The sequence below is a fragment of the Vulpes lagopus genome, chromosome 1 (assembly GCF_018345385.1).
Source record: "Vulpes lagopus strain Blue_001 chromosome 1, ASM1834538v1, whole genome shotgun sequence".
NCBI lineage: Eukaryota > Metazoa > Chordata > Mammalia > Carnivora > Canidae > Vulpes > Vulpes lagopus.
Window position 1 is genome coordinate 86290997 of NC_054824.1, and position 24094 is coordinate 86315090.

The following is a 24094-nucleotide window of genomic DNA, read 5'->3' on the forward strand; positions in this document are numbered from 1 at the left end:
AGTGTCAAAGAATTTACCCACTGTGTTTTCTTCTAGGAGTTTTAGTTTCAGGTCTTACATTCAAGTCTTTAATCCATTTTTAGTTGATTTTTATGGTGTATAGTAAAGGTCTGGTTTTATTGTTTTGCATGAGGCGATCCAGTTTTCCCAGCACCATTTATTGAAGAGACTAATTTGACCATTTGTATATTCTTGGCAGCTCTGTTGAAAATTAATTGACCATATATGCATGAGTTTATTTCTGTGCTCTCTATCCTATTCCATTGATCTATGTGTCTTTTTTTTTTAAATGTCAATACCATAGTGTTTTAATTACTATAGCTTTGTGGTATAGTTTGAAATCAAGAAATATGATGCCTCCAGCTGTGTTCTTTCTCAAGACTGCTTTGGCTATTTAGGATTTTTCATGGTCCCATACGGATTTTAGGATTGCTTTTTTTTTTTTTTTTCCTGTGAAAAATGCCACTGGAATTTTGATAGGGATTGCAGTGAATCTGTAAATTGCTTTGGCTGGTATGGACATTTTAACAATATTAATTCTTCTAATCCATGAGCACGGTGTATCCTTCCAATTATTTGTTGTTCTGTGAAAAGATTCAGAACAGCCATGTTTTGGTTCCAAAAAGGAAAGAAAACTTTGTTATTATAGAAACAGAAGAGGAAAGCAAGCTACACATAGATAAAGGTAATAGTAGGCAATAAATGAGAATAACGCAAAGTTACATCAAACTGGGTACTTACAACATCCAACCTCATTAGCTGGGGAAGCCCAGTGGAAACAGACGGGATAGAGTCCTGATTAAGAGGTCTGGGTGGATAGTCCTCCCTCAGGTGAGACATCCAACTGACTATCCCCATCTTTATAGGGCAAATAACAGGGTTTGAAGTTAAACATTTGTTTGCCTACATGCAGTTTGGAGTGAGCTACATCTCTGTTATCATATTTTTATATTTTCAAGGAGCCTGGGCTATGTGTGTTTGCCATCCAGGAATGGCCCTGGATTTCATTCTGGGGGTCCAGCCCAGTCTGGAGCAGGAGGGGAGGGTGAGACAAGATTTATAGATCTTGGTGTCCAGAAGAGAAGGGCCAGTTCTGACCTGGAGGCCAGATAATCTATTTCAACAACCAGGCTCCCAAGGTTATTCACACAGCACAAGTCTCACAAACAGCATTCCTCAGCCTGCCTACTACACATGTGCAGGTCCATGTGGCTGGTTATGCAGGACAAATCATAGAAACATCCATCCATATAGAACATTTGTGTCTTCTTCAGTTTCTTTCACCAATATTTTATAGTTTCCAGTGTACAGGTATTTTACTTCCTTGATTAAATTTACTCCTAAGTAGTTTTTACTTGTTAATGCTATTGTAAATGGGATTCTTTTCTTAATTTCTCTTTCCAATAACTATTATTTATAGCCATGCAACTGATTTTTGTATATTGATTTTGTATCCTGCAATTTTACTAAATTTGTTTATTCTGACAGTTTCTGGTGGAGTCTTTAAGGTTTTCAATATATAATATCATGTCATCTGCAGAGAGAGACCATTTTATTTCTTCTAATTTGGATGTCTTTATTTATTTTTCTTGCCGAATTGCTCTGACTAGCACTTCCAACACTAGTTTGAATGAAATTGGTGACAGTCGGCATCCTTCTCATGTTCATAATATTAGAGGAAAATCTTTTCAGTGTTGGGTATGACATTAGCTGTGAGCTTCTCAAGTTTTGGTCTTTTTTATATTTAGATACATGCCTTCTCTACCCGATTTCTGGAGAGGTTTTATTATGAAAGGATGTTGAATTGTGTCAGATACTTTTTCTGCACCTTGCGATAAATCCCACTTGATCATAGGTATAATCCTATGTACTGTTTAATTTGATTTGCTGATATTTTGTTGAGATTTTTTTGCATTTATATTCATCAGGGATACTGGCCTGTAATTTTCTTGTGTCCTAGACTGCTGTTGGCATCAGATTAATACTGACTTTTTTAAATGATTTAGGAAGTATTCCCTTCTTTTACATTTTTTCTGAAGAGTTTAAGAGGATTAGTATTAATTCTTGAAATGTTTGGTAGAATTTACCAATGAAGCCATCTGGTCTTGGACTTTTCTTTGTTGGAAGGATTTTGATTATTTATCCAGTCTCTTTACTGGTAATCAGTCTGTTCAGATTTTCTAATTCTTCATGATTCAGTCTTAGTAAAAGCTGTATGTTTTTAGGAATTTATCCATTTGTAGATTATGTAAGTTTTGGCATATAATTGTTCATAGTAGTTTGTTGTTATCCTTACTATTTCTATGTTATCTCTTTCATTTCTGATTTTATTTAAGTGTCTCTTTTTTTCTTGGTCTAGCCGCAAGTTTTTCTATTTTGTTTATCTTTTCAAAAAACCAGCTCCTAGTTTCTTTGATCTTTTCTATTGTCTTTCTAGTCTCTTATTTCATTTATTTCTGTACTAATCTTTATTTCATTCCTTCTGCTAACTTTGGACATAGTTATTTCTTTTTTTCTAGTTCCTTGAGATGTATGGTTGGGTTGTTTATTTGAGATCTTTCATTTTTTCTAATGTAATTGTTTACTGCTATAACTTTCCTCTTAAAACTGATTTTGAGGCATCTCATAACTTTTGGTATATTTTGTTTCCCTTTTCTTTTGCATGGAGATGTTTTCTGATTTCCCTTTTAATTTTTTCTTGGATTCATTTGTTGTTTGTAAGCATGTTGTTAATCTCTACATATTTGTGCATTTTCCAGTTTTCCTCTTGTAATTGATTTTTTTAAAAAACTTATTTATTTATTCATGAGAGACCCAGAGAGAGAGGCAGACACAGGCAGAGGGAGAAGCAGGCTCCACGCAAGGAGCCCGATGCAGGAATCTGGGATCAGGACCTGAGCCAAAGGCAGACGCTAAACCAGTGAGCCACCCAGTAGTTGATTTTTAATTTTGTAGCATCATGGTTGGAAAAGATGCTTGATACCAGTTTTTTCAATTTATTAAGATTTGTTTTGTGGCATATAACATATGATCTATCCTGGAGAATGTTCCATATGCACTTGAGAAAAATGTGTATTCTGCTGTTGTTGAATAAAATGTTCTGTGTATGTCTGTTGGGTCCATCTGGTCTAACATATAATTTAAGTCCAATGTTTCCATAGTGATTTTTCTGTCAGGGTGATCTATCCATTGTTTAAAGTGAGCTATTTAGGTTGCCTACTATTACTGTATCGCTGTCTATATCTCCCTCCCAAATATGTTAGTATTTGCTTTATGTATTTAGGTGATTCAAAATTGGGTGAGTGACTTTTTTTTATTAGATGGGCTAATTTATTTGATCCATTAAATTAGGCAAAGAAAAATATATGCAGCTGAGTAAAAGAAGCGCATTCTCATACTACTTGAACATATAGCAGTGGTCAAAATAATGAATTATGGAATGGATCCCAAGATTTAATGTAAAAAACACCCTGTACAGAAAACTTTAGGCTTCTAACTTCACCAAATCCTGTACTAAACATGTTTCCTTATATTCGTCAGCTTCTTGCAAGTCTTTTTCACTCTTTAGTAACTGCAGAAAATCAGTATATGCAGCTTCCAACCTGTGCTGGCAATCTAGAATCATCCACGACTCTTGTAGGATCTCTACCTGCTTTTTAATTGGATAATTTTCACAATCTTTAGCTTTCTTCTTCTTCTTCTTTTTAATCTTTTCTCTTGTTTTGTTTCTTTTTTCATACATCATTTTTTCTTTGACCAATCCGGTCGCCATGCCAGTTTTGATCTTGACCTGCCTCATTTGAGGATTGACCATGATCCATTGAGCATCACAGGAAGGAGGGGTAGAGAGCCAAGGAACTGTGGAGGAAGATAGTTGCATAAATACTTACAGTTTATTTATTTTAGAGAGCAAGAGCATGAGCAGGAGGGGCAAAAGGGGAGAGAGAGAGAAAGAGAATCTGAAGCGGACTTCATGCTGAGTGAGGAGCTCGACATGGGGCTCAGTCTCACAACTCTGAGATCACCATGTGAGTCAAAACCAAGAGTCAGATATTCAACTGACTACAGCACCCAGGTACCCCACAATTTGCATCTTTTATAGTGTGTATCCATTAACAAGTTATTTTTATAGTTATTTTTTTTTTAAGATTTTTATTTATTTATTCATGAGAGACACAGAGAGAGAGAGAGGCAGAGACACAGGCAGAGGGAGAAGCAGGCTCCACACAGGGAGCCCAACGTAGGACTTGATTCCGGGTCTCCAGGATCAGGCCCTGGGCCAAAGGCAGTGCCAAACTGCTGAGCCACCCGGGCTGCCCTATAGTTATTTTTAATATTTTTGTCTTTCAGCCTTTATACTTGAGTTATAAGAGATTCACCTACCACCATTACCATATTAGAGTATTTTGATTAAACTATTTATATAAACACCTTTACCAGTGAATTTTATAGTTTCATATGTTTTCATGTTATTAATATCCTTCACTTCAACTTGAAGTCTTTTTTAAAAAAAGATTTAGAGAGAAAAAGTGTGCACAAATTGGGAGAGGGGCAGAGAGAAAGAAAGAGAGCTCCTTGATGAGCAAAGAGCCTGACTCAGGGCTTGATCTCAGGACTCTGAGATCATGACCTGAGCCAAAACCAAGAGTCGAACACTTAACAGACTGAACCACCCACATGCCCTTTGAATTAGTCCTTTTCAGTGTTAAGTATGATATAAGGCTGGTCTAGTAGTAATGAATTCATTTAGCTTTGGTTTGTCTGGAAAATTCTTTTATCTCTTCTTCATTTATGAAGGACATCTTTGCTGGGTATTCTTGTATAGCAGGTTTTTTTTTTCTCCTAGCACTTTGAATATATCATCCCACTCCATCTGGCCTGCAAGGTTTCTGCTGAAAAACTTGATCATCTTATGAGAGTGCCCTTATATGTAACAAGTTGCTTTTTTCTTGCTGCTTTTATGATTCTCTTTGTCTTTCATGTTTGACAATTTATAATGTGTCTTAGCGTGTGGCTCTTTAGATTCATTTTGTTTGGTATTCTTTGGGCTTCTTGGATATGGATGTCTATTTCTTTCCCCAGGAAAGGGAAGTTTTCAGCCAGTATTTCTTTTAATAAGCTTTTTGCCCCTTTCTCTCTTCTATGCATATATTTGTACCCTTGATGGTGTCGCATCATCCCTTAGGCTATCTTCATTCTTTTTTCTTTTTCCTCTGATTGGATGAATTCTCTGCCCTTTCTTTAATTTGACTGGTCCTTTCTTCTGCTGATATATTTGGCTGTTGAACCCCTTTATTGAATTTTTCGATTCAGTTACTGTAATCGTCAGCTATCTGATTTATGTTTGTTTGTTTTTTAATATTTTGTATCTCTTTGATGAAATTCTTCATTCATACATTGCTCTCCTGACCTCAGTGAGCATCTTTATGATCACTGTTTTTGAACTGTCTACTGGGTAAGTCACTTATTTCATTAAGATTGGTTTCTGGATATTCATCTTGTTTGTTTGCTTGGAAGACAGTCCCCTGTTTCTCTATTTTTCTTGGCTTCCCTGTTGGTTTCTGCACCCTAGATAAAGCAGCCACTCCTAGTCTTGACATAGTGGTCTCATGAGGGAGATAAACCTTGTAGTCAGCCTTGCTCAGGCTCTTGGTTGTCTCTCAAACTTTTATGATCATCCAATCTGCTGTCCTTGTTCTTAACTCCTGGTAGTTGAGCATGTACCAACACCTGTCACTGTCCAAATGGGAGAATCTCAGTCAGCACCTAGATGTAAGCTGATTAAAAACTGTACCCTCAGGCAGCAGCTGGGAATGTAGGTAACTAAGCCCCTTCCAGGGAGAAACTGTGAGATGTGTTTGTCTGCTCCCTCTGCACTGAGCCCCGGTGGATAGCCACAAGAGGAGAGGGGTACTCCTACACCCCTGTAGGACTTGTGAATATAAGCTCCATTGGCTTTCAGAGTCAGGCAAACCAGGATCCCATCCCTCAGTGGTAATCACAAATGTGGGTAATGGACTGTGTCCTTGCTCCTTCCAGAGAGATGCTGGTGGTCTGGTTTTATTGTTAGACTGGCTAGAGGGAGAAGGCAGAGGAAGGGTCCATCAGGCACTTCCCTTTGGGGAGGACCACAGCCAATCCCTAAATGTGTGCTTAGTTAGAAGCTAATAGGCATTAGTTTATTAAGGTATAAGTCAAACCCCTTTCAGAGAGACTGGGAGTGTGGCTAATTTGCCTGTTCCCTCAGGGCTGAGCCTTAGGGCAATAACCATAGGGAGTGTTCACATATCCTTGAAGAACCATTTCTCTGTTTCCTATGGTTTTATGATCTTATGGACACAAGCCTCAGTGGCTTTCAGAGCCAGTCATTTTAGGGGCCCATCCTTTGGGTGGTGGTTTTGAAAGTTGAGGTGCTAGATGTGCAGTCCAAATCCTTCATTCCTCAGAGAGAAGCTCTGAGTTGGGAGTTCCCTCCCTGTTGTGTGGTACTGTGCCAGGGATTGGGTTTATGTCAAGAGTGTGTTGCACTACCCACTTTGATATGGGTATTTTCTCATTCACTTGATAGGGAAGAGTCATTCAGGTCATTTCTAGATTTCTTTCAAAGCGAAATGCTTCATTTGTAGCTATACATTTGAGTGCATCCAAGGGAGGAGGGAAGTTGAGGACCTCCTGGGTCACCACCTTGGTCCCTCCTCAGCAGTTTTACTTTTTAATTTTTCCCAGAAAGAACTAGAGAAGCAGAAGAGAATTAAGAGGAACCAGCAGCTGGAAGCAGTAGCCAGAGAACATTATGAAAGAGTGTTGCTAAGAAAAAAAGGCCTGGAGCCTTGGAAGAGATTGAGAACGCAAAGCAAGCAAAACATCCAGGTATAGTGTGACACACTTCCTTCCAAGATTACAAAATGGACTTTTCAAATGGAATAAAACACCCAATTAGGATTTGAGGGTGGTTTGGCAATTTAAAAGCCAAAAATAAAAACTAATTGAGTGTATGTATTTTTTTGTTTTGGTTAAGAGTTCTGATTTGGTCTTCAAATATGGAGAAAGATTTCTGTAACTGGATAGGTTGGAAACAGTACGAGTAGATTTTTTATTAAAGACTTTCAAAGTAAGATGAATACAGGCCTTTCTCAATTTTAGCCATGTTTCTCATAAAGAAGAAATAATTGCCATAAGTATTAGGTTTCTGTTTCAATAAAGCTACATAACAAACAGCCCTCAAAAATCAGTGGCTCACAATTTAGGCATTTATTTCTTACTCACATGTCTGTGGGCCAGCTATGGATTACATTCAGGTCTCTCTCCACAGCCTCTATCTGCTTTCAGTGGAAATTCAGGCCATGCTTTTCACCTGGCCGATGTCTAAGTGCAATAACTAAACCCAATGACATAAACCCACACAATACCTCTGCTCATATCATGTCCACCAACATCTCATTAGCCAAAGCAAATCATAGAGCCAGATTTAAGGTCATTAGGGGAGAAAAAAATTTCATCTACTTTATTGAGAGGTATTGTGAAATCATATACAAAGAGTAAGGATATATAATCCTATTATAGGGACCAATAACCTACTCTGCTACAGAGATATATAAAATTAAATAACATTAAACTTCAAATTTACCCAGTGTATAGGGCAAGGCATTCTAAACTAAATGATCAGAAGCTCAAAATAGATGAAGTGTTATTTTAAGAGTTCTGCTTAAAAATAAGTACAATAATCTAATCTAGTTATGACCACTCTTCTGTATTTGGCCCAGTTAATACAGAAAAGTAAAACTAGCATTTTGGGTTATGAAAACCAAATATCATAAGAGTCCCACTAAATTGAGTAATGCTGCAGGTTATGCCTCTATGAACCTGACTTAGGCTGCATTTTTTTCCCCTCCCTACTTCATCTATTCATTCTTCATTCTCTGTGTTCTCTACCTGTTTCTTACATTTTCTTTTCACCTTCCCAAGTACCCTTCTCACTGTTTTTTCCTCTGTCCCTGATTTTTTGTCCTCAGCATCCTTACTAGTATTAGTATTACTAATTAATACTAATTAATTACTATATAATTACTAATTAATTACTAATTACCTTACTAGTTTCCAGTATTATTGAGTATTCCAAACCAGCTGAGGAAGCCCATTTGTGGTGATCAGGCCTGAGAGCAAGAGAATCCATCTGTGCCCCCAAGCCATTGCTATTTTGCTTTGGCTTTTTCCCAAGTAATGAGATGGGAGGGCTGACTCTGTCTTCTGAGTGAATTAATCTGGAAATGAAATTTGACATTTGAATTGAAATTTTCTTCTTATAGTACACTACTACAAAGATTGTTTCCTATCCAACTTGATTGCTTCTAGTTTTATCTGACTTTTGTATATTTGGGGTGGGGGTTCATTTATTAGTATACAAAGGAAAAGCAGACGGAATGGAAAGATTCATTCTTCTCTTCCTATCAGCTCTTCTTTTTTGATCCTAGTTTTTGACTGGATAAAAATTTAAAAAGGTAGAAAATTCTAAACCAAAGTTGAATCTATGGGGTGAATAAGCAAATTAAAATTGTTTTAATTTATTAGAATATAAAAATAGAAACAGGAGTTTGAGCTCAAAATGACAACTATAGACTTTAAAAGATATAGAAAAACCCAATTAAAATAAAAACAGGAAAACAGATCTGAAACCATTTCCAAACTTTTCTGTTCATAAAACTTGTTTTCTATTTATCTAGAGAACTTACAAAAATCCACACTTCTAGTTCCACCTCTGGGTATTCTCAATAGGTATGATGAGTTGTTAGCTGATGTGTGTCAGGGAATCTGCATTTTTAAAAAGTAGCCCAGGGGATTCTGAGTGGTCTGAGCGCCACATTTTGGGAATTACCTCTGTAGCTCATAGTAAGCGTATAAGCTTCCTATTGCTATTACAACAAAGTACCACAACCTTGGTGGCTTAAAATAACACAAGTTTATTAACTTAAAATTGGACTTGCTGGAGTAAGGTCAGCGTGTCAGCGACGCATGTTTCCTTCTGGTGGTTCCAGGGTGGGGGAGGGGGAATTGGTTTCCTTGCCTTTCTCACCTTCTAGGGGCCACCTGCATGCTAGTGCTCTCAGTTCCCTCCTTGAGTCACTCTGCTCTCTGCTTTCAGGTCACATGTACTGATGCTCACCGTCCCACCTCTCCCTGACAAGAATACTTGTGATTACATTTAGGGCTCTCACATATAATGCAAGATAATCTCTCCATTTTAAGATCCTTCACTTAATCATATTTGCAAAATCCCTTTTATACCATGTAAGGTAACATATTTACAGGTTCCAGGGATCAGGACGTGGCCATAATAGAATTTTAGAACATTAGTGGTCCTCTCCATCTCCTTCCATTTGTAATAAGGGCACTGAGCCCTAGAGAGGAGAAGTGACTTACTTAAAGTCACATAACACATTGGTTACAGAGCTGAAGTGTGGCCTGCACCTGAGTCTGCCAGGAATGCTGCCCAGCTTGGGCCTGCCCTTGAGCTGTGCGAGAATCAGAGTGTTTATGTAGATGGCAACCACCAGTTGAAAGTTAAAAAATAAAAATAAGTAAAAGGAAAAGTTCTGGAGGACAGTAAAAGGAAGGGGGTAGTATCTTATCTACCATCTGAGTTCGCTTCCAGGAAGGGATAGAAAAAAAGAAAAAAAGAAAGGTCCAATTAAACAGTTCCTGCCTTATTTGTAACATTTTTCAGAAGAGTTAATTAGCATTTTCCCTTAAACTCCTGTGTGCTCTATATGTATTCCAAAAACCATTTTCAGCACTTCCATGAGACCTTCTGGTCATCTTTTTTCTTCCTGGTTCTCTGTTTTCCCAGTGGATGGAGAATGGGGAGCACAGAAGGCTCCCCTTGCCTTTTGGCTCCAGGCTGGGATGAGTCAGGACCGAGACCAGTCTCAAGTACCAAAGGGGCCTCCTGGATGATCATCCTGGCCAATAGATAAGACTGTCAAGAGATTCACTTGGATCATTCCCATTCACGGTGCTGGGTGGCTAGACAAGGCTTAGAAAATTGTGTCTGGACAGGATTGAGAGAGAAGTGTTCCTGCCTCTTGAAAGAATATAAGTTACCTTTTAAAACTCATAAACTGAGTTATGTGTTTATTTTGAATAGATAGAATGATGCTCTCTGAACCTTTTAAGTTGGTAAGACATTAAATTATTCATGTTATTTTCCTATCAAATGGTTTTGTGGTTTATTGATAATGTCTGAAATGCAATGTGGACGACAGCTCATACTATAAAACTGATTGACAGTATTGACATTTCCTCAATTAGGTATGGTGGTTAAGTACATAATAGAGAGGTTTATCATGGAGTCCAAGCTCCAGGAGAACAAACTGAGAATGTCGTCAGCTACACAATTCAAAACTTGACGCAAGTGAAATAATGGCTTTGGAGGTTTATTCTATTTTCCTAATAACCAGCCAGTCGCTGTGTTCCTCAGGGAGTCAACGCGGAAAGGCTATGCATGATGTGAATCTAAAACCACCGTAAAATAAGGTCAGGAGTGACAGCTCCTAGGACATAGTCTGAATGTCCCTAAGATTACTCCCATAACTGCCCACATGTCGTCTCTAGCATAATTTGCCAAGGTAATGTGTGTTTCCTTAAATGATTAAACATATAAGGAATAATTGCCTTTTCTCACTTAAAAAATTGTCCAGGTGGCTGAAGAACATCACTCCTTAGCTCTCCAGAGAAAATGCCTGCTTTCCTGGTTCCAGTATAGTCAGGAAGTCCTGACTAGGAAGACAGCCCGGGCTGATCAATTTTATTGCCAAATACTGCTTAAGAGAGTTATCCGGAGCTGGCTGCAGGTAAGGCCCCAGGGATGGAAGCTTTAAATACATCTCTCTGCTCAATCCTACGTAAGAAAATTAGATACAATCCAGATGTCTACAACCATGTTTTTCAAAAATATAGAATAGTCCATCCAGTTCCTTGCTTTGAAATGAATATGAAAATGTCAAATCAATTCTTAGTATAAAACATTTTTCAGTGTTTCATAAACTGTTTGTAAACTGTAATGTATCATTACATCAGCTTTTGTTTTTATACTCGTTTCTTGTTTCTTGTCCCATAATTGCTCAAGTGATTTTACTAAAAACCTACCCTCTCCATCTTTTAACTGTTTCTATACCTCCGGCTCCATTGTTCTTTGAGTACATGGCACAGGATGTTATCTTGGCTGCTGTGTTCTCTCCCTTTCTGTGCCCCCAGTGTCTCTTGTTTTTCTGTTCTGTGTTTGTTGCAGTTATTTCCTTTTCCTTTGCAGTTCTCTTTCATACTGTTTATTTACCTAAGACTTGGGATCCCGGGGATCCCTGGGTGGCGCAGCTGTTTGGCGCCTGCCTTTGGCCCAGGGCGCGATCCTGGAGACCCGGGATCGAATCCCACGTCGGGCTCCCGGTGCATGGAGCCTGCTTCTCCCTCTGCCTGTGTCTCTACCTCTCTCTCTCTCTCTCTGTATGACTATCATAAATAAAAAAAAAATAAAAAAAAAAAAGACTTGGGATCCCTGGGTGGTTCAGCGGCTGAGCGTCTGCCTTTGGCTCAGGGCGTGATCCTGGGGTCCTGGGATCGAGTTCCGCGTCGGGCTCCCTGCATGGAACCTGCTTCTCCCTCTGCCTGTGTCTCTACCTCTCTCTCTCTCAGTGTGTGTCTAATGAATAAACAGAATCTTAAAAAAAAAAAAAATTCATTTGCTCTAAGTCTTTGTGATACCCTCTGTCTCACTTCTGTTCCTGTCCTCTTCCCCAGTATCTGACTCATCTGGAGGAAGAAGCACAAGAACTGTGTGCACATTTTCTTCAGAAGAAGATATTCGGGGCCTGGTTTAATGTGGTCAGGGAGGCCAAGATCGATTCCCAAAGCAAGCACAAGACTGCAGTGGAGCACAGTGACAGGTGAGCCCATCTCTGAGGAAATTGGCTCAGACTTCACAGCTGTTCCAGAGTCTCTTCTCTGGCTGAAAGGCAGAGTGAGAGCTGGGCACTCCCCGATACCAGACAGCGGGGGGGAGTCCCGGGTCACCCACTGGCTCTGTGGGTGAAGGCAAGACAGGTGATCCCTAGAACTCCAGGGCCCCCATCTTAAAATGGGGACGAGCAGGATGCCTGCGGCCTTCTCTGCCTCACAGGGGCTGCCCAGACTGTAAAATGGTAAGAAATACATGAAACACACCTGAGCAAAGTGCATGGTCTACTTTATTAATAGTCGTACAGGTTTATCTTTGAAGTTCAATTGTTTTTAACCTTGTGAAATAGAATACAAATCTAAAAAAGTGCTTAAAGCAGACAGATACAGCTTAATGAGTTACTGTCAAGTGGGAACCGTGTCATCACCACTGAGGTCGAGAAACAGGCTCCTTCTCAGTTACAAGCCCTGCTCTGCCCTCCTAAAGGTCAACTGACCTGAGCCAAAGGCAGACGCTCAACCACTGAGCCACCCAGGCACCCTATCCTGACTTTTACCAGGAGCATGTCCTTGGGTTTCTTTTCACTTTGACGTAAGGATGAAGCCTTCAAGGCTGTAATTTCATGTTGCCTGGTTTGGAACTGTATAGAAGTGGAATCCTAGTGTATGCCGTATTAATATTTATAATGCAGTGATGTCTTATTTGATCCAGTGTCCTTGGGGAATAAGTTATTCTATATATGCTTTTTCTTGATTTTTCTAGTTTTAAGTGTTTTGGATAGAAATGTTCTAAATTTGATTACATCCTTCCCTTTGAGAGTAAAGAAATGATCTGGGTTTTGATGATCAGTTGTCATTGCTTATGAGCGTGACATGGTGGTGGGCATATGCCTCCAAGCCATGAGGCGGGCATCCTGCTTTGGAGGTGGAGAGTGACCCACCCCCCTCACTACACCCACAATACTGTTTGCTGCTTTGTTTTCGCTTGGGTGTCTGTGCCTGCACAAGTGTCCGGTTTTTACGAAAGTGTTCCTACTGTGCTGCCGCTAGGGTGCCCACCACCAGCAAAGCCTGCTCAACTTTGTTTACTTTACAGGTTACTGATATCTGTGGGCTGGGAAAACATAAGCAGCTTGATTCTGATTTGGTCTAAAGTAAAATAAGCAACGAGTTAGGGTACTCAGTGGACTTGCCTTTGAATAAATGCTTCACTTTGAAGGGTGAAGTTTAAGACTCAGAGTCTTTGTGACCCTAGACAAATAACCTTTTGGAGCCTCCCCGTTCCTTTTTTGTAAAGTGAGAATAACGAAAGAACCGATGTTATGGAGTTGTTGAGACTAACCAGGATAATGTCGTACGTCACTAACGCATGCTTCCCCCGCAGACAGCTATGTTTTATTTCTTGTCGTTGTTCATGTGTTGTTACCAGACATCCTGTTTGTCCACCTTTATTTTCTACTGTTCACGTACAGAGATTCACTGGGGCAGCTGCTTGATGTGGCACAGGACAGCTAGAAAGGGGAGGGGGCGGTGTAGATGTTTCCATTTTCAGGTGACGAAGCTGAGGCTACAAGCAGGCCAGTTGCCTGAGATACACAAATAAGAAAGGGTGGGACCTGGGCTTTGAGTCAGGCCTGCTGGCCTCAGCCCATTCTCTTCTTGCTGTAGCCCATCTCTTTTCCCAGTTTCCGAATTTAGTCTCGTTTGTAGATTCTAAGATCCCAGTGGTAAGGTAGTGATCCTATTCAGGGTTTGAAGTTGCGAGATCAGTAGGGGAATCCATGCCTTCAACAAGAAATAAATCCTCAGCCAGTGTCTAGTTGATAAAGCATCGCCGAGACTTCAGGCTTCCCTTTGCTCCATTCTCCATGGCCAGCCCCACTGGCCTCCTAGTGTTCCTCCTATAAACCTCACGTCTGCTTCAGAGCTTTCCCACAACCTGGATCAGTGCCCCTCCCTGACCGTCTCCATATTCCCGTCTGTCCTTGTCCTGCTCAATTTCCTTCACTGAAGACTCTCTGAAATGATATAATATATTGTTTACACATTAATTGTCTGTCCCTCCCAACGTGGAAGCACCACACCTTGCTCACTACTGGGTTCTCAAGGTGTGACGGTGCCCAGTATAGGTGCACAGTAGATACTCGGTACATAAATGAATGGATGGATTTTCTTAACAGGAGTCACACTATTATTTAGTCACAGGTCTTTTAAAAGGGAACTTTAACATTTAAAAATTGACATTCAAAGTTCTTATTCAGTGTTATATGAATGAAAGCTTATTGTCTAGAAAAGCTGTGGATGAAAAAGAAGGAAGGAGAGACATTTATTAGTGTGAGGCCTCATCTTAGAAGTGCAGTAACACTTGGAAAGATGATCCCAATAAGGACATGAAGTGTAATCTTACATATTGATATCACTTCTCAATATATTAATTTATAATTACATACAGATTTATAACTTTATAAATCTAGAATTTTATACTTGGCAGGACAAAATGTCAGGCAGACCCAAGTGTCTCATTATCAGGACTTCCTGTGTAGTTCTGCAGTTAGAGCTCAGCTGGATGCTTGTCCAGTTCCTCTCTGATGAACCACTACTTATATTTTTTATACTATAGATACCATTCTATTTATTTTACATATGTGATGGCATTGAATAAATGACATCTCTATGATTAAGCAATTATTATTATTGTTACCCTCCTTGTTTTATTGTCTTTTAATTCTGGGATAATTAACATACAGTGTTAGTTTCAAGTGTACAATATAGTAATTCAACAATTCTATACACTACTCAGTGCTTGTAACAGTAAGTGCACTCTTAATCCCCTTCACCTATGGCACCAATCCCCATACTCCTCTCCTGTCGGGCAACCACCAGCAGTTTGCATATTCAAGAGTCTAGGTTGGTTTTTTTTGGGGGGGGTGGCGTTGGTCTCCTTTGTTTTTTAAATTCCACATATAAGTGAAATCATATGGTATTTGCCTTTCTCTGACTTATTTCACTTAGCATTACCCTCTAGCTCCATCGATGTTATTGAAAATGGCAAGATTTCATTTTTATGGCTGAATAATATTCCATTGTATATACCTCATCTCTATTCATCTATTGATACTTGTGTTGCTTCTATAATGTGGCTGTTGTAAATAATACTGCAGTGAACATAGGGATTCCTGTATCTTTTTGAATTAGTGTTTTGATATTCTGGTAAACACCCACTAGAATTACTGGATCATAAGGTAGTTCCATTTTTAATTTTTTGAGGAACATACATACTGTTTTCCACAGTGGCTGCACCAGTTACATTCCCACCAACAATGCACAAGGGTTCTTTTTTCTCCACATCCTCACCATTTGTTGTTTGTTTGGTTTTTTATTTCAGCCACTCTGATAGGTGAGAAGTGATAACTCATTGTGGTTTTGATTTTCATTTCTCTGATGATGAATGATGTTTAGCATTTTTTCATTTGCTGGTTGGCCATCTGTATGTCTTCTTTGGAAAAAAAAAAAAGTCTGTGTTTTCTGTTTTTATTATTTTTTTGTGTTGAGTTGAAGAAGTTCTTTATATATTTTGGATACTAACCCCTTATTGGACATATCATTGGGTATATCTTCTCCATTCAGTAGGTTGTCTTTTTGTTTTGTTGATTGTTTCCTTTGGAGAAGCTTTTTTTTTTTTTTTTTTTTTAAGATTTTATTTATTTATTCATGAGAGACACACACACAGAGGCAGAAACACAGGCAGAGCGAGAGGCAGGCTCCATGCGGGGAGCCCGATGCGGGACTCGATCCCGGGTCTCCGGGATCATGCCCTGGGCTGAAGGTGGCGCTAAACCACTGAGCCCCCCGGGCTGCCCCTGCAGAAGCTTTTTATTTTGATGCAGTCCCAACAGTTTATTTTTGCTTTTGTTTTCTTTGCCTTACCTGTCTAGGAAAATGTTTCTGTGGCTTATATCCAAGAAATTACTGCTGAATACTCTCTTTTAGGATTTTCATGGTTTTGGTTCTCACATTTAGGTCTTCAGTCCATGTTAAGTTTTTCTGTGTAGTAGAAGAAAATGGTCCAGTTTACCCAACACACTTGTTGAGCAGACTTTCCTTTTCCCATTGCATATTCTTGCCTCCTTTATTGAAGATTAATTGCCTATATAATCATGGGTTTATTTCTGAGCTCTCTATTCTGTTCCATTGATCTGTGTGTCTGTTTTTCTGCCAGTGCCATTCTGTATTGATTACTACAGCTTTGTAATGTATCTTGAAATTTGGGATTGTGATACCTCCAGTTTTGTTCTTTTTCAAGATGGCTTTCACTGTTCAGAGTCTTTTTTAAGGGCAGTCCAGGTCAGCGGTTTAGCACTGCCTTCAGGCCAAGGTGTGATCCTGGAGACCTGGGATTGAGTCCCAAGTCAGGCTCCTTGCGTGGAAGCCTGCCTCTCCCTCTGTCTATGTCTCTGCCTCTCTCATTCTCTGTGTCTCTCGTGAATAAATAAAATCTTTTTTTTAAAAAGTCTTTTTTAATTCTATACAAATTTTAGGATTATTCTAGTTCTGTGAGAAATGTTTATAGGGATTGCATTAGATCTCTAGATTAATTGGGTAGTACAGACATTTTAATGATATTTGTTCTCCCAATTCATGAGCATGGAATATCTTTCCATTTTGTTTGTGTCCTCTTCAACTTTTTTCATCAGTGTTTTATAGTTTTCTGAGTATAGATCTTTCACCTCCTTAGTTAAAGCTATTCCTAGGTATTTTATTATTTTGGTGTAAATGGAATCGTTTTAATTTTTCTTTCTGGAACTTCATTACTAGTGTGTAGAAATGCAGCAGATTTCTGTATAATGAGTTTGTATCCTGCAACCTTACTGAATCCATGTAATCACTTCTATAGTTTTTTGGTGGAGTCTTTAGGGTTTTCTATAAATAGTATGTCCTCTGCAAATAGTGAAAGTTTTATTTTCTTCCTCCTTGACAATTTGGATGATTTTTATTTCTTTTTCTTGTCTGATGGCTGTGGCTAGGACTTCCATCCAGTACTATGTTGAATAAAAACGGTGAGAGTGGGCATCCTTCTCTTGTTCCTGATTTAGGGGGAAAGCTCTCCATTTTTCCCCATTGAGTATGATGTTAGCTGTGGGTTTTTCATGTATGGCCTTTCTCTTTCCTTTATTTTCTTTCTTTTCCCTCTTTCCGTTCTTTCATATATGGCATTTATTATGTTAGGTTCCCACTAAACCTATGTTGTAGAGAATTTTTATCATGAATAGATGTTGTTACATTATCAAATGCTTTTTCTGCATCTAAGATGATTATATGGTTTTTATACTTTCTCATATTGATCTAATGTATCATATTGATTTGTGAATATTGAACCATGCTTGCACCCCAGGATTGTAGTCAATGATTTTTTTAATGTATTGTTGGATTAGGTTTGCTAGTATTTTGTTGAGGATTTTTGTGTCTATGTTCATTAAAGATATTGGCCTGTAAGTCTCTTTTTCGTAGTGGTGGTTTTGTTTGTTTTTTAAAGTAGGGTCCATTCCCAGTATGGAGGCCAATGCCGGGCTTGAACTCATGACCCTGAAATCGAGACCTGAATTTGATTTTAACCAAATGAGCCACCCAGATGCCCCTTTTTTGTAGTGTCTGTTTGGTTTTGGTATCAGGGTAATGCTGGCCTCATAGAATGAATTTGGAAACTTTCTTTCTCTACTATTTTGTGGAATAGTTTGAGAAAAATAGGTATTAACTACTCTTTAAATATTTGAATTCACCTGTGAAGCCATCTTGTCCTGGACTTTTGTTTCTTGGGAGTTTTTTTGGTTACTGATCCAATTTCATTGCTGGTAACTGGTTGGTTCAAATTTTCTATTTCTTCCTGATTCAGGAAGGTTATATTTCCAAAATCAGGAAGATTTTGGGAGGTTATATGTTTCTAGGAATTTATCCATTTCTTCTAGTTTGTCCAATTTGTTGGCATATAGTCTTTCATAATATTCTCTTATAATCCTTTTTATTTCTGTGGTGTTGGTTATTTCTCTTTTCATTTCTGATTTTTGAGTCCTCTTGTTGAGGAGTCTGGCTAAGGCTTTATCAATTTTGTTATCTTTTTCCCCCCAAAGAACCAGCTCCTTGGTTTCACTGAATTGTTCTATTATGGGGATTTGGGGTTTAGTTTTTTTGCTTTTGTTTTTGTTTTTTCAGTTTTATTTATGTTCTAGTTTTTATTATTTCCTTCCTTCTACTGGTTTGGGGTTTTGTTTGTTCTTTTTCTGAGATTTTTCTTCTTGAGGTAGGCTTATAAACTTCCCATTTGGAACCGCTCTGGCTACATCCAGAGATTTTGGACTATTGTATTTTCCTTTGTTTCCATGTAATTTTTTTATTTCCTTTTTGATTTCTTGGTTGGCCCATTCATTGTTTAGTAGCATGTTATTTAACCTCTTTGTATTTGTCATTTCTAGATTTTTTTTCTTGTGGTTGATTTCCAGTTTCATGGTATTGTATCAAAAAAAGACGCATGGCATGACTTTGATCTTTTTGAATTGGTTGAGATCTGGTTTGTGTTCTAACATCCGATCTGTTCTGGAGAATGTTCTATGTACAGTTGAAAAGAAAGTGTATTCTCCTGTTTTAGGGTAGAATGTTCTATTAGACCCATCTGGTCAATGTGTCATTCTAAGCCACTGTTTCCTTGTTGATTTTCTGTTTGGATGATCTATTGATATAAGTGGGATGTTAAATTTTCCTATTGTACTACTATCAATTACTTTATTAGCTGCTTTATGTATTGAGTGCTCTCATGTTGGGTACATAACTGTTTACAATTGTTGTATGTTCCTTTGGGTTGTTCCCTTTATAGATTACATAGTGTCCTCCTCCTTTGTCTCTTTTTACACCAAAACACAGGGTAATTAAAATGGCAAAAATGTAGTGAAAGCAAGTTTTTAAAATAGCAGAGAAAACAGTTACATATAAAGGAAACCCCCTACGGCTATCAGCTGATTTTTCAACAGAAATGTTGCAGGCCAGAAGAAAATGGCATGATACATTCAAAGTGCTGAAAGAAAAAACTTGCAGCCATGAATATTATATCCAGCAAGGCTATCATTCAAAATAGGAAAGTAAGGGTTTCCCAGACAAACAGAAATTAAAGAAATTCATCACCACTAAACCAGCTTTACAAAAAACATTTAAAAAAATTTTTTTTAAATTTATTCATGGGGTGGGGGGCAGACACACAGGGAGAGGGAGAGAAGCAGGCTCCATGCAGGGAGCCTGATGTGGGACTTGATCCTGGGTCTCCAGGATCACACCCTGGGCCAAAGGCAGTGTCAAACTACTGGGCCACGTGGGCTGCCCGCCAGCTTTACAAAAATGTTAAAGGGGACTCTTTGGAAAGTCAAGAGTAAACAGGAATAAGAAAAGCAGGAGGTATAAAAGCAGTAAAATTAAGTATATCTATAAAAACCAGTCAAGAGATTCACAAAATAGGGCAGCCCTGATGGCCTAGTAGTAGATTGACTCTCCCAGTGTGCAGAGACCACCTGCCTTAGCTTCACAGCCCTAGTGCAGGTAGTTGTTATCCTAAAAGGCCTCTGCAGGTCTCCCTATGGCAGCAGGTGATCCTCGCTTCAACATGGGACCCTCTAGAACCATGATTCCGGAACTTGACAATAGGGTAATCTTTTCCCAACTAAAATTCAGGGGTGGTGGTGGCTTATTGTTGGAGGTGATGTTACCAGTGGGCTTTTTAAACAACACACAGGCACCTCAGAAATACCGGGGGCTCAGTTCCAGAACACTGCAGTAAAGCGAGTATCGCAATATGAGTCCATTGCATTTTTTGGTTTCCAGTACTTAACAAAATTTGTTTATACTATTAAATGTGTGATAGAATTATGTCTAAAGAAAAAAAAAGAATTATGTCTAAAGAAACAATATACATACCTTAAGAAAACTTTATTGTTCAAAAAGGCTAACAATCCTCTGAGTTTTCAGGGAGTCATAATCTTTTGGCTGCTCGATGGTCTTGCCTTGATATTAATGATTGCTGATTGACCACGATGGTGGTTGCTGAAGGTTGAGGTGACTGCAGTTTCTTCAGAAAGACAACAACGAAGTTTACTGCCCCAACTGACTCTTCCTTTCATAGAGTTTCTCTGTAACATATGATACTATTTGGTAGCCCTTTACCCACAGAACTTCTTTTAAAATTGGAATCAATCCTCCCATCCCCTGCTTGGTCAAGTTTATGTAATGTTGTAAATCCTTTGTTGTCACTTCAGCAGTCTTCGCATCTTCACCAGGAGTATATTCCATCTCAAGAAAACACTTTCTTTGCTCATCTGTAAGTAGCAACCGTTCATCTATTAAAGTTGTGTCATGAGACTGCAGCAGATCAGTCACATCTCCAGGCTCCACTTCTAATTCTAGGTCTCTTTCAGTTTCCCTCGTATCTGCACACACTTTGTCCACTCAAGTCTTGAACCCTTCAACCCACGAGGATTGGAATCAACTTCTTCCACACTCCTGTGAATGCTGATATTTTGACCTCTTCCCATGAATCATGAATGTTCTTAATGACATCTAAATGGTGAATCCTTTCCAGAAGGTTTTCAATCTACTTTGCCCAGATCCATCAAAAGAATCCCTATATGTGAGAGGTAGAGCCCTAAGAAAAGTGTTTCTTAAATAAGACTTGAAAGTCAAAATGACTCCTTGGCCCATGAGCTGCAGGACGGATGCTGTGTAGCAGGCATGAAAACCTTAATCTCGTTGTCCATCTCCATCAGAGCTCCCGGATGACCAGGTGCATTATCTGTGAGCAGTCCTATCTTGCAAGGAATCTTTTTTCCCCAAGCAATAGGTCTCAACAGTGAGTTTAAAATATTCAGTAAACCTTGTTATAAACAGATGTGCTGTCATCCAGGCTTTGTTGTCCCATGTATAGAGCACAGGCTGAGGGGACTTCACAGAATTCTTAAGGGCCCTGGTTTTTGGAATGATCAAGGAGCATTGGCTTCAACTTTAAGTCTCTAGCTGCCTTAGCCCCTAACAGATCAGCCTGTTCTTTGTAGCTTTGAAGCCAGGTACTGACTACTTCTAAGAAAGTCCTAGCTGGCATCTTCTTCCACAGTAAGACTGTTTCATCTACATTGCAAACCTGTTGTTCAGTGTAGCCACCTTCACGAGTTATCTCGGCTGGGTCTTCCGGAAAACTTGCTGCAGCTTCTACATCACCTGCTGCTTCACCAGGCACTTGGATCTTACTGAGCTGGTCATTTCCTTAAACCTTATGAACCAACCTCTGCTAGCTTCTAACTTTCCTTCTGCAGCTTCTTCACCTCTCAGCCTTCCTAGAATTAAATAGTTAGGGCATTGCCCTGGATTAGACTTTGGCTGAAGAGAATGTCGTACCTGGTTTGAAAGTCTTCTATCCAGATTTTCTCCATATTGGCAATAAGGCTGTTTTGCTTTCTTAGTATTTGTGTGTTCACTGGATTCACGCTTTTAATTTCCTTTGAGAACTTTTCCTTTGCACTCAGTTTGGCTTTTGGGCAAAAGATGTCTAGCTTTTGGCCCGTCTTGGCTTTTGACATGCCTTCTTCACTAAGCTTAATCATTTTCAGCTTTTGATTTAAAGTGAGAGCTGTGAAAAAGTAAATAAATAAAATAAAAAAATAAAGTGAGAGCTGTGGCTCAGTCGGTTAAGCTCAGATCATGATCACAGGGTCCTGGTATTGAGCCCCGCATTGGGCTCCCTGCTCAGCAGAGAGCCTGCTTCTCCCCCCTCTCTGCTTGCCACTCTACTTGTACTCTGTCAAATAAAATCTTTAAAAATAATAATAAAGTGAAAGACGTGTGACTCTTCCTTTCACTTGAACACATGGAAGCCAGTGCAGGGTTATTAACTGACCTCATTTCAATACCGTTGTAGCTCAGGGGCTAGGGAGGCCTGAGGAGAGGGGGAGAGATGGGGGAGGGCTAGCCGAGCAATCAGGACACACATATTTAAGTTTGCTGTCTCATATGGGTGTGGTTCGTGGGGCCCCAGTTACAGTATTCACATCAACCATCACGGATCCCAAATCACCGTAACAAATACCACGATAATGAAAATGTCTGAAATATTGGGAGAACTACCAAACTGCAATGTAGAAACACAAATAAGCAAGTGCTATTGGAAAGGTGGTGCCAATAGACTTGCTCAAGGCAGGGCTGCTGCGGCAAATGCTCAATTTAGAAAACGTGCTGTCTGAAGTGCAGCACAGTGAAACACGCCTGTAAGTCTGAGCACCAGGGCCCCAGTGCCTAGACCTTGATGCTGCAATTGCTCTCCCAACATCTCTACCTTCAGGGCTTCGGCTGCTGGAGCCTCCAGGCCGCTGGTCCCGTCTTGAGCACAGGTACAGGCTGTGACCAGATGACCTGGGGATGCCTCATGACCTGCATTTCCAGGGGCCCCTGGGTGCTCTGCCCCAGTGTCACCTCACAGAGGGTTTCTCTGACCCACCCCCCCCCCGCCCCGATGGAAAATAAAAGTAACCTGTTGGTCCCTCCATTCTCTTTCGCTGCTTTATTTTCTTCATAGAATCCCAGTTTTGGTCTCCCCATCTTTTATAGAACATTATCTTTTTACTCCAAGAATTACTCTTCTGCGGTTTTTAATGTACCTCAGACGGAAAGTCAACCAGTCCATGGTGTTTAACTTTTTTTTCCTTTTGTGTTTAAAGGAGGATTCTCTGGATCACATTTGAGACCTGGAAGAAGTTTGTGAAGTTTATGAAAGAGGAAAGAAAAAAAGAAGAAAGGCGAGCGCAACTCCGCAGGAAGGTAGCGGAAATTCTCCCAGACTTCCAGCTGCTCGCCCCACCGTGAGCCTTGGGGGGGCGCAGTTGGAGGAGCCAGAGGAGCCCGTGGGGCACCAGGGGAGCACCGGATGGGCACCCACGTACGCATGCGTCCCCCTGCTCTGTGTTGTCAACTACTTCTTAGATCAAAGGAATCTTCCAGGGACTTTGACTTCCTCCTCTGATTTCTCTTGGATTGCTAATTCATTCACGAGAGCATCCGTCCCCGCCGGTCTCTCAAAGAGCAGGGTACAGCTCCACTACTCAAATGCATCCCTTCTATTTTCAGCATCATAAACTTTAAGAGGACAAGTGTGTGCCTGCCTGAGTCTGTGAAGGAAAATGTGTCCTTACAGCTTAACACGGGGTGTTGACAGATGTAACTTTAATAGAAACTAGAGGCAGCGAGTATGCAGAGAGGAGTCACAGGGGGTCAGTCATCCAGCAGCTCGGCATCGCGGCAGGCGGGACACCACGGAGCCAACGACCTACGGGCAGCCCCGTCTCATTTCAGGGAAACTGGTACCCAAGGCCCCCGTCTTCAGCACAACCTGCTAGGCCTGAGGGAAGTCCAAAGGCTGATGACAGCCCCGGGCGGTCCAGCAGTTCATGGAGGTGTCTGTCCATGCTCCCAGCCGCTACTCCAGACAACACCTTCCGTCTCCTAGTCCTCGGCTCGGCTTGAGCCGCGCCTCCACGTACTTCTCTTGAATTCCAAGACCGATTCCATCTTTCAGGTGCGGATCACTATAAAGACTGACAAAATGCTCTTCTGTGAAATGTCTGAATTACCTGCTAGAAAAAAAAATGCTCATTCCAAAATACAGGTCTAGTAGTTGAATTTGTTATAACCAACCAGTGTACCCAGTATGACACAGTCCCTTGCAGCCCCGAGGCAACTACCATTGTTTGCTAAGTTGACCATTCTAGATGGTAAAATAAAATGCTGTGTGTTCAATAAATTGTGATTGTCCTTACTTCCCAGAAGGGGGGGACATGTGTGAGGATTTACTCAGAAAGGACACCACGCTCTAAGCTGCACTTTATTCCCTCTCTATCCTGTCCCCACACGTCTTTTCCTTTCATAGGATGATACAGTTGACCTTTAAAAATGGTTTAACAGCCGCTAATGAAAACAGGACTAAAAGTAACTCCTCTTGAATCCCTTTCCATCCAGATCACTCTCTGCTTAACCCTCCCGCAGCCAGGATGCTACTAGAGCAGATGCTACCCAGCGACGTCAGCACCCAGACGTCAGTGCCAGGCCCCAGAGAAGGAAGGGTGGCTCCCTT

At 40.1% G+C, this 24094-nt stretch overlaps 2 protein-coding genes across 5 annotated transcripts in view; one reads left to right on the forward strand and one right to left on the reverse strand.

The window, feature by feature from the left end:
- CCDC191 (coiled-coil domain containing 191) overlaps positions 1–23764 on the forward strand; it is an 88655-nt gene extending 64891 nt beyond the window's left edge. For all 3 annotated transcript variants that reach the window (XM_041723693.1, XM_041723694.1, XM_041723697.1), the window contains 4 exons: positions 6727–6870; positions 10695–10847; positions 11791–11936; positions 22686–23764. In XM_041723693.1, the coding sequence (XP_041579627.1) occupies positions 6727–6870; positions 10695–10847; positions 11791–11936; positions 22686–22830 (588 nt within the window). In that variant the 3' untranslated portion in view covers positions 22831–23764. The remainder of the gene's footprint in view (positions 1–6726; positions 6871–10694; positions 10848–11790; positions 11937–22685) is intronic.
- On the reverse strand, positions 3485–3814 carry LOC121472523 (tubulin-specific chaperone A-like). 2 transcript variants are annotated; one of them, XM_041723713.1, is made up of 2 exons: positions 3630–3814; positions 3485–3560 (listed from the first exon to the last, which is right to left on the reverse strand). In XM_041723713.1, the coding sequence occupies exons 1-2, from the start codon at positions 3812–3814 to the stop codon at positions 3485–3487; spliced, it is 261 nt and encodes an 86-aa protein (XP_041579647.1). The 2 variants fall into 2 exon arrangements, with proteins under 2 accessions (XP_041579647.1, XP_041579639.1); XM_041723705.1 differs by having other exon boundaries at positions 3485–3814.
- Positions 23765–24094: the final 330 nt, after the last annotated feature.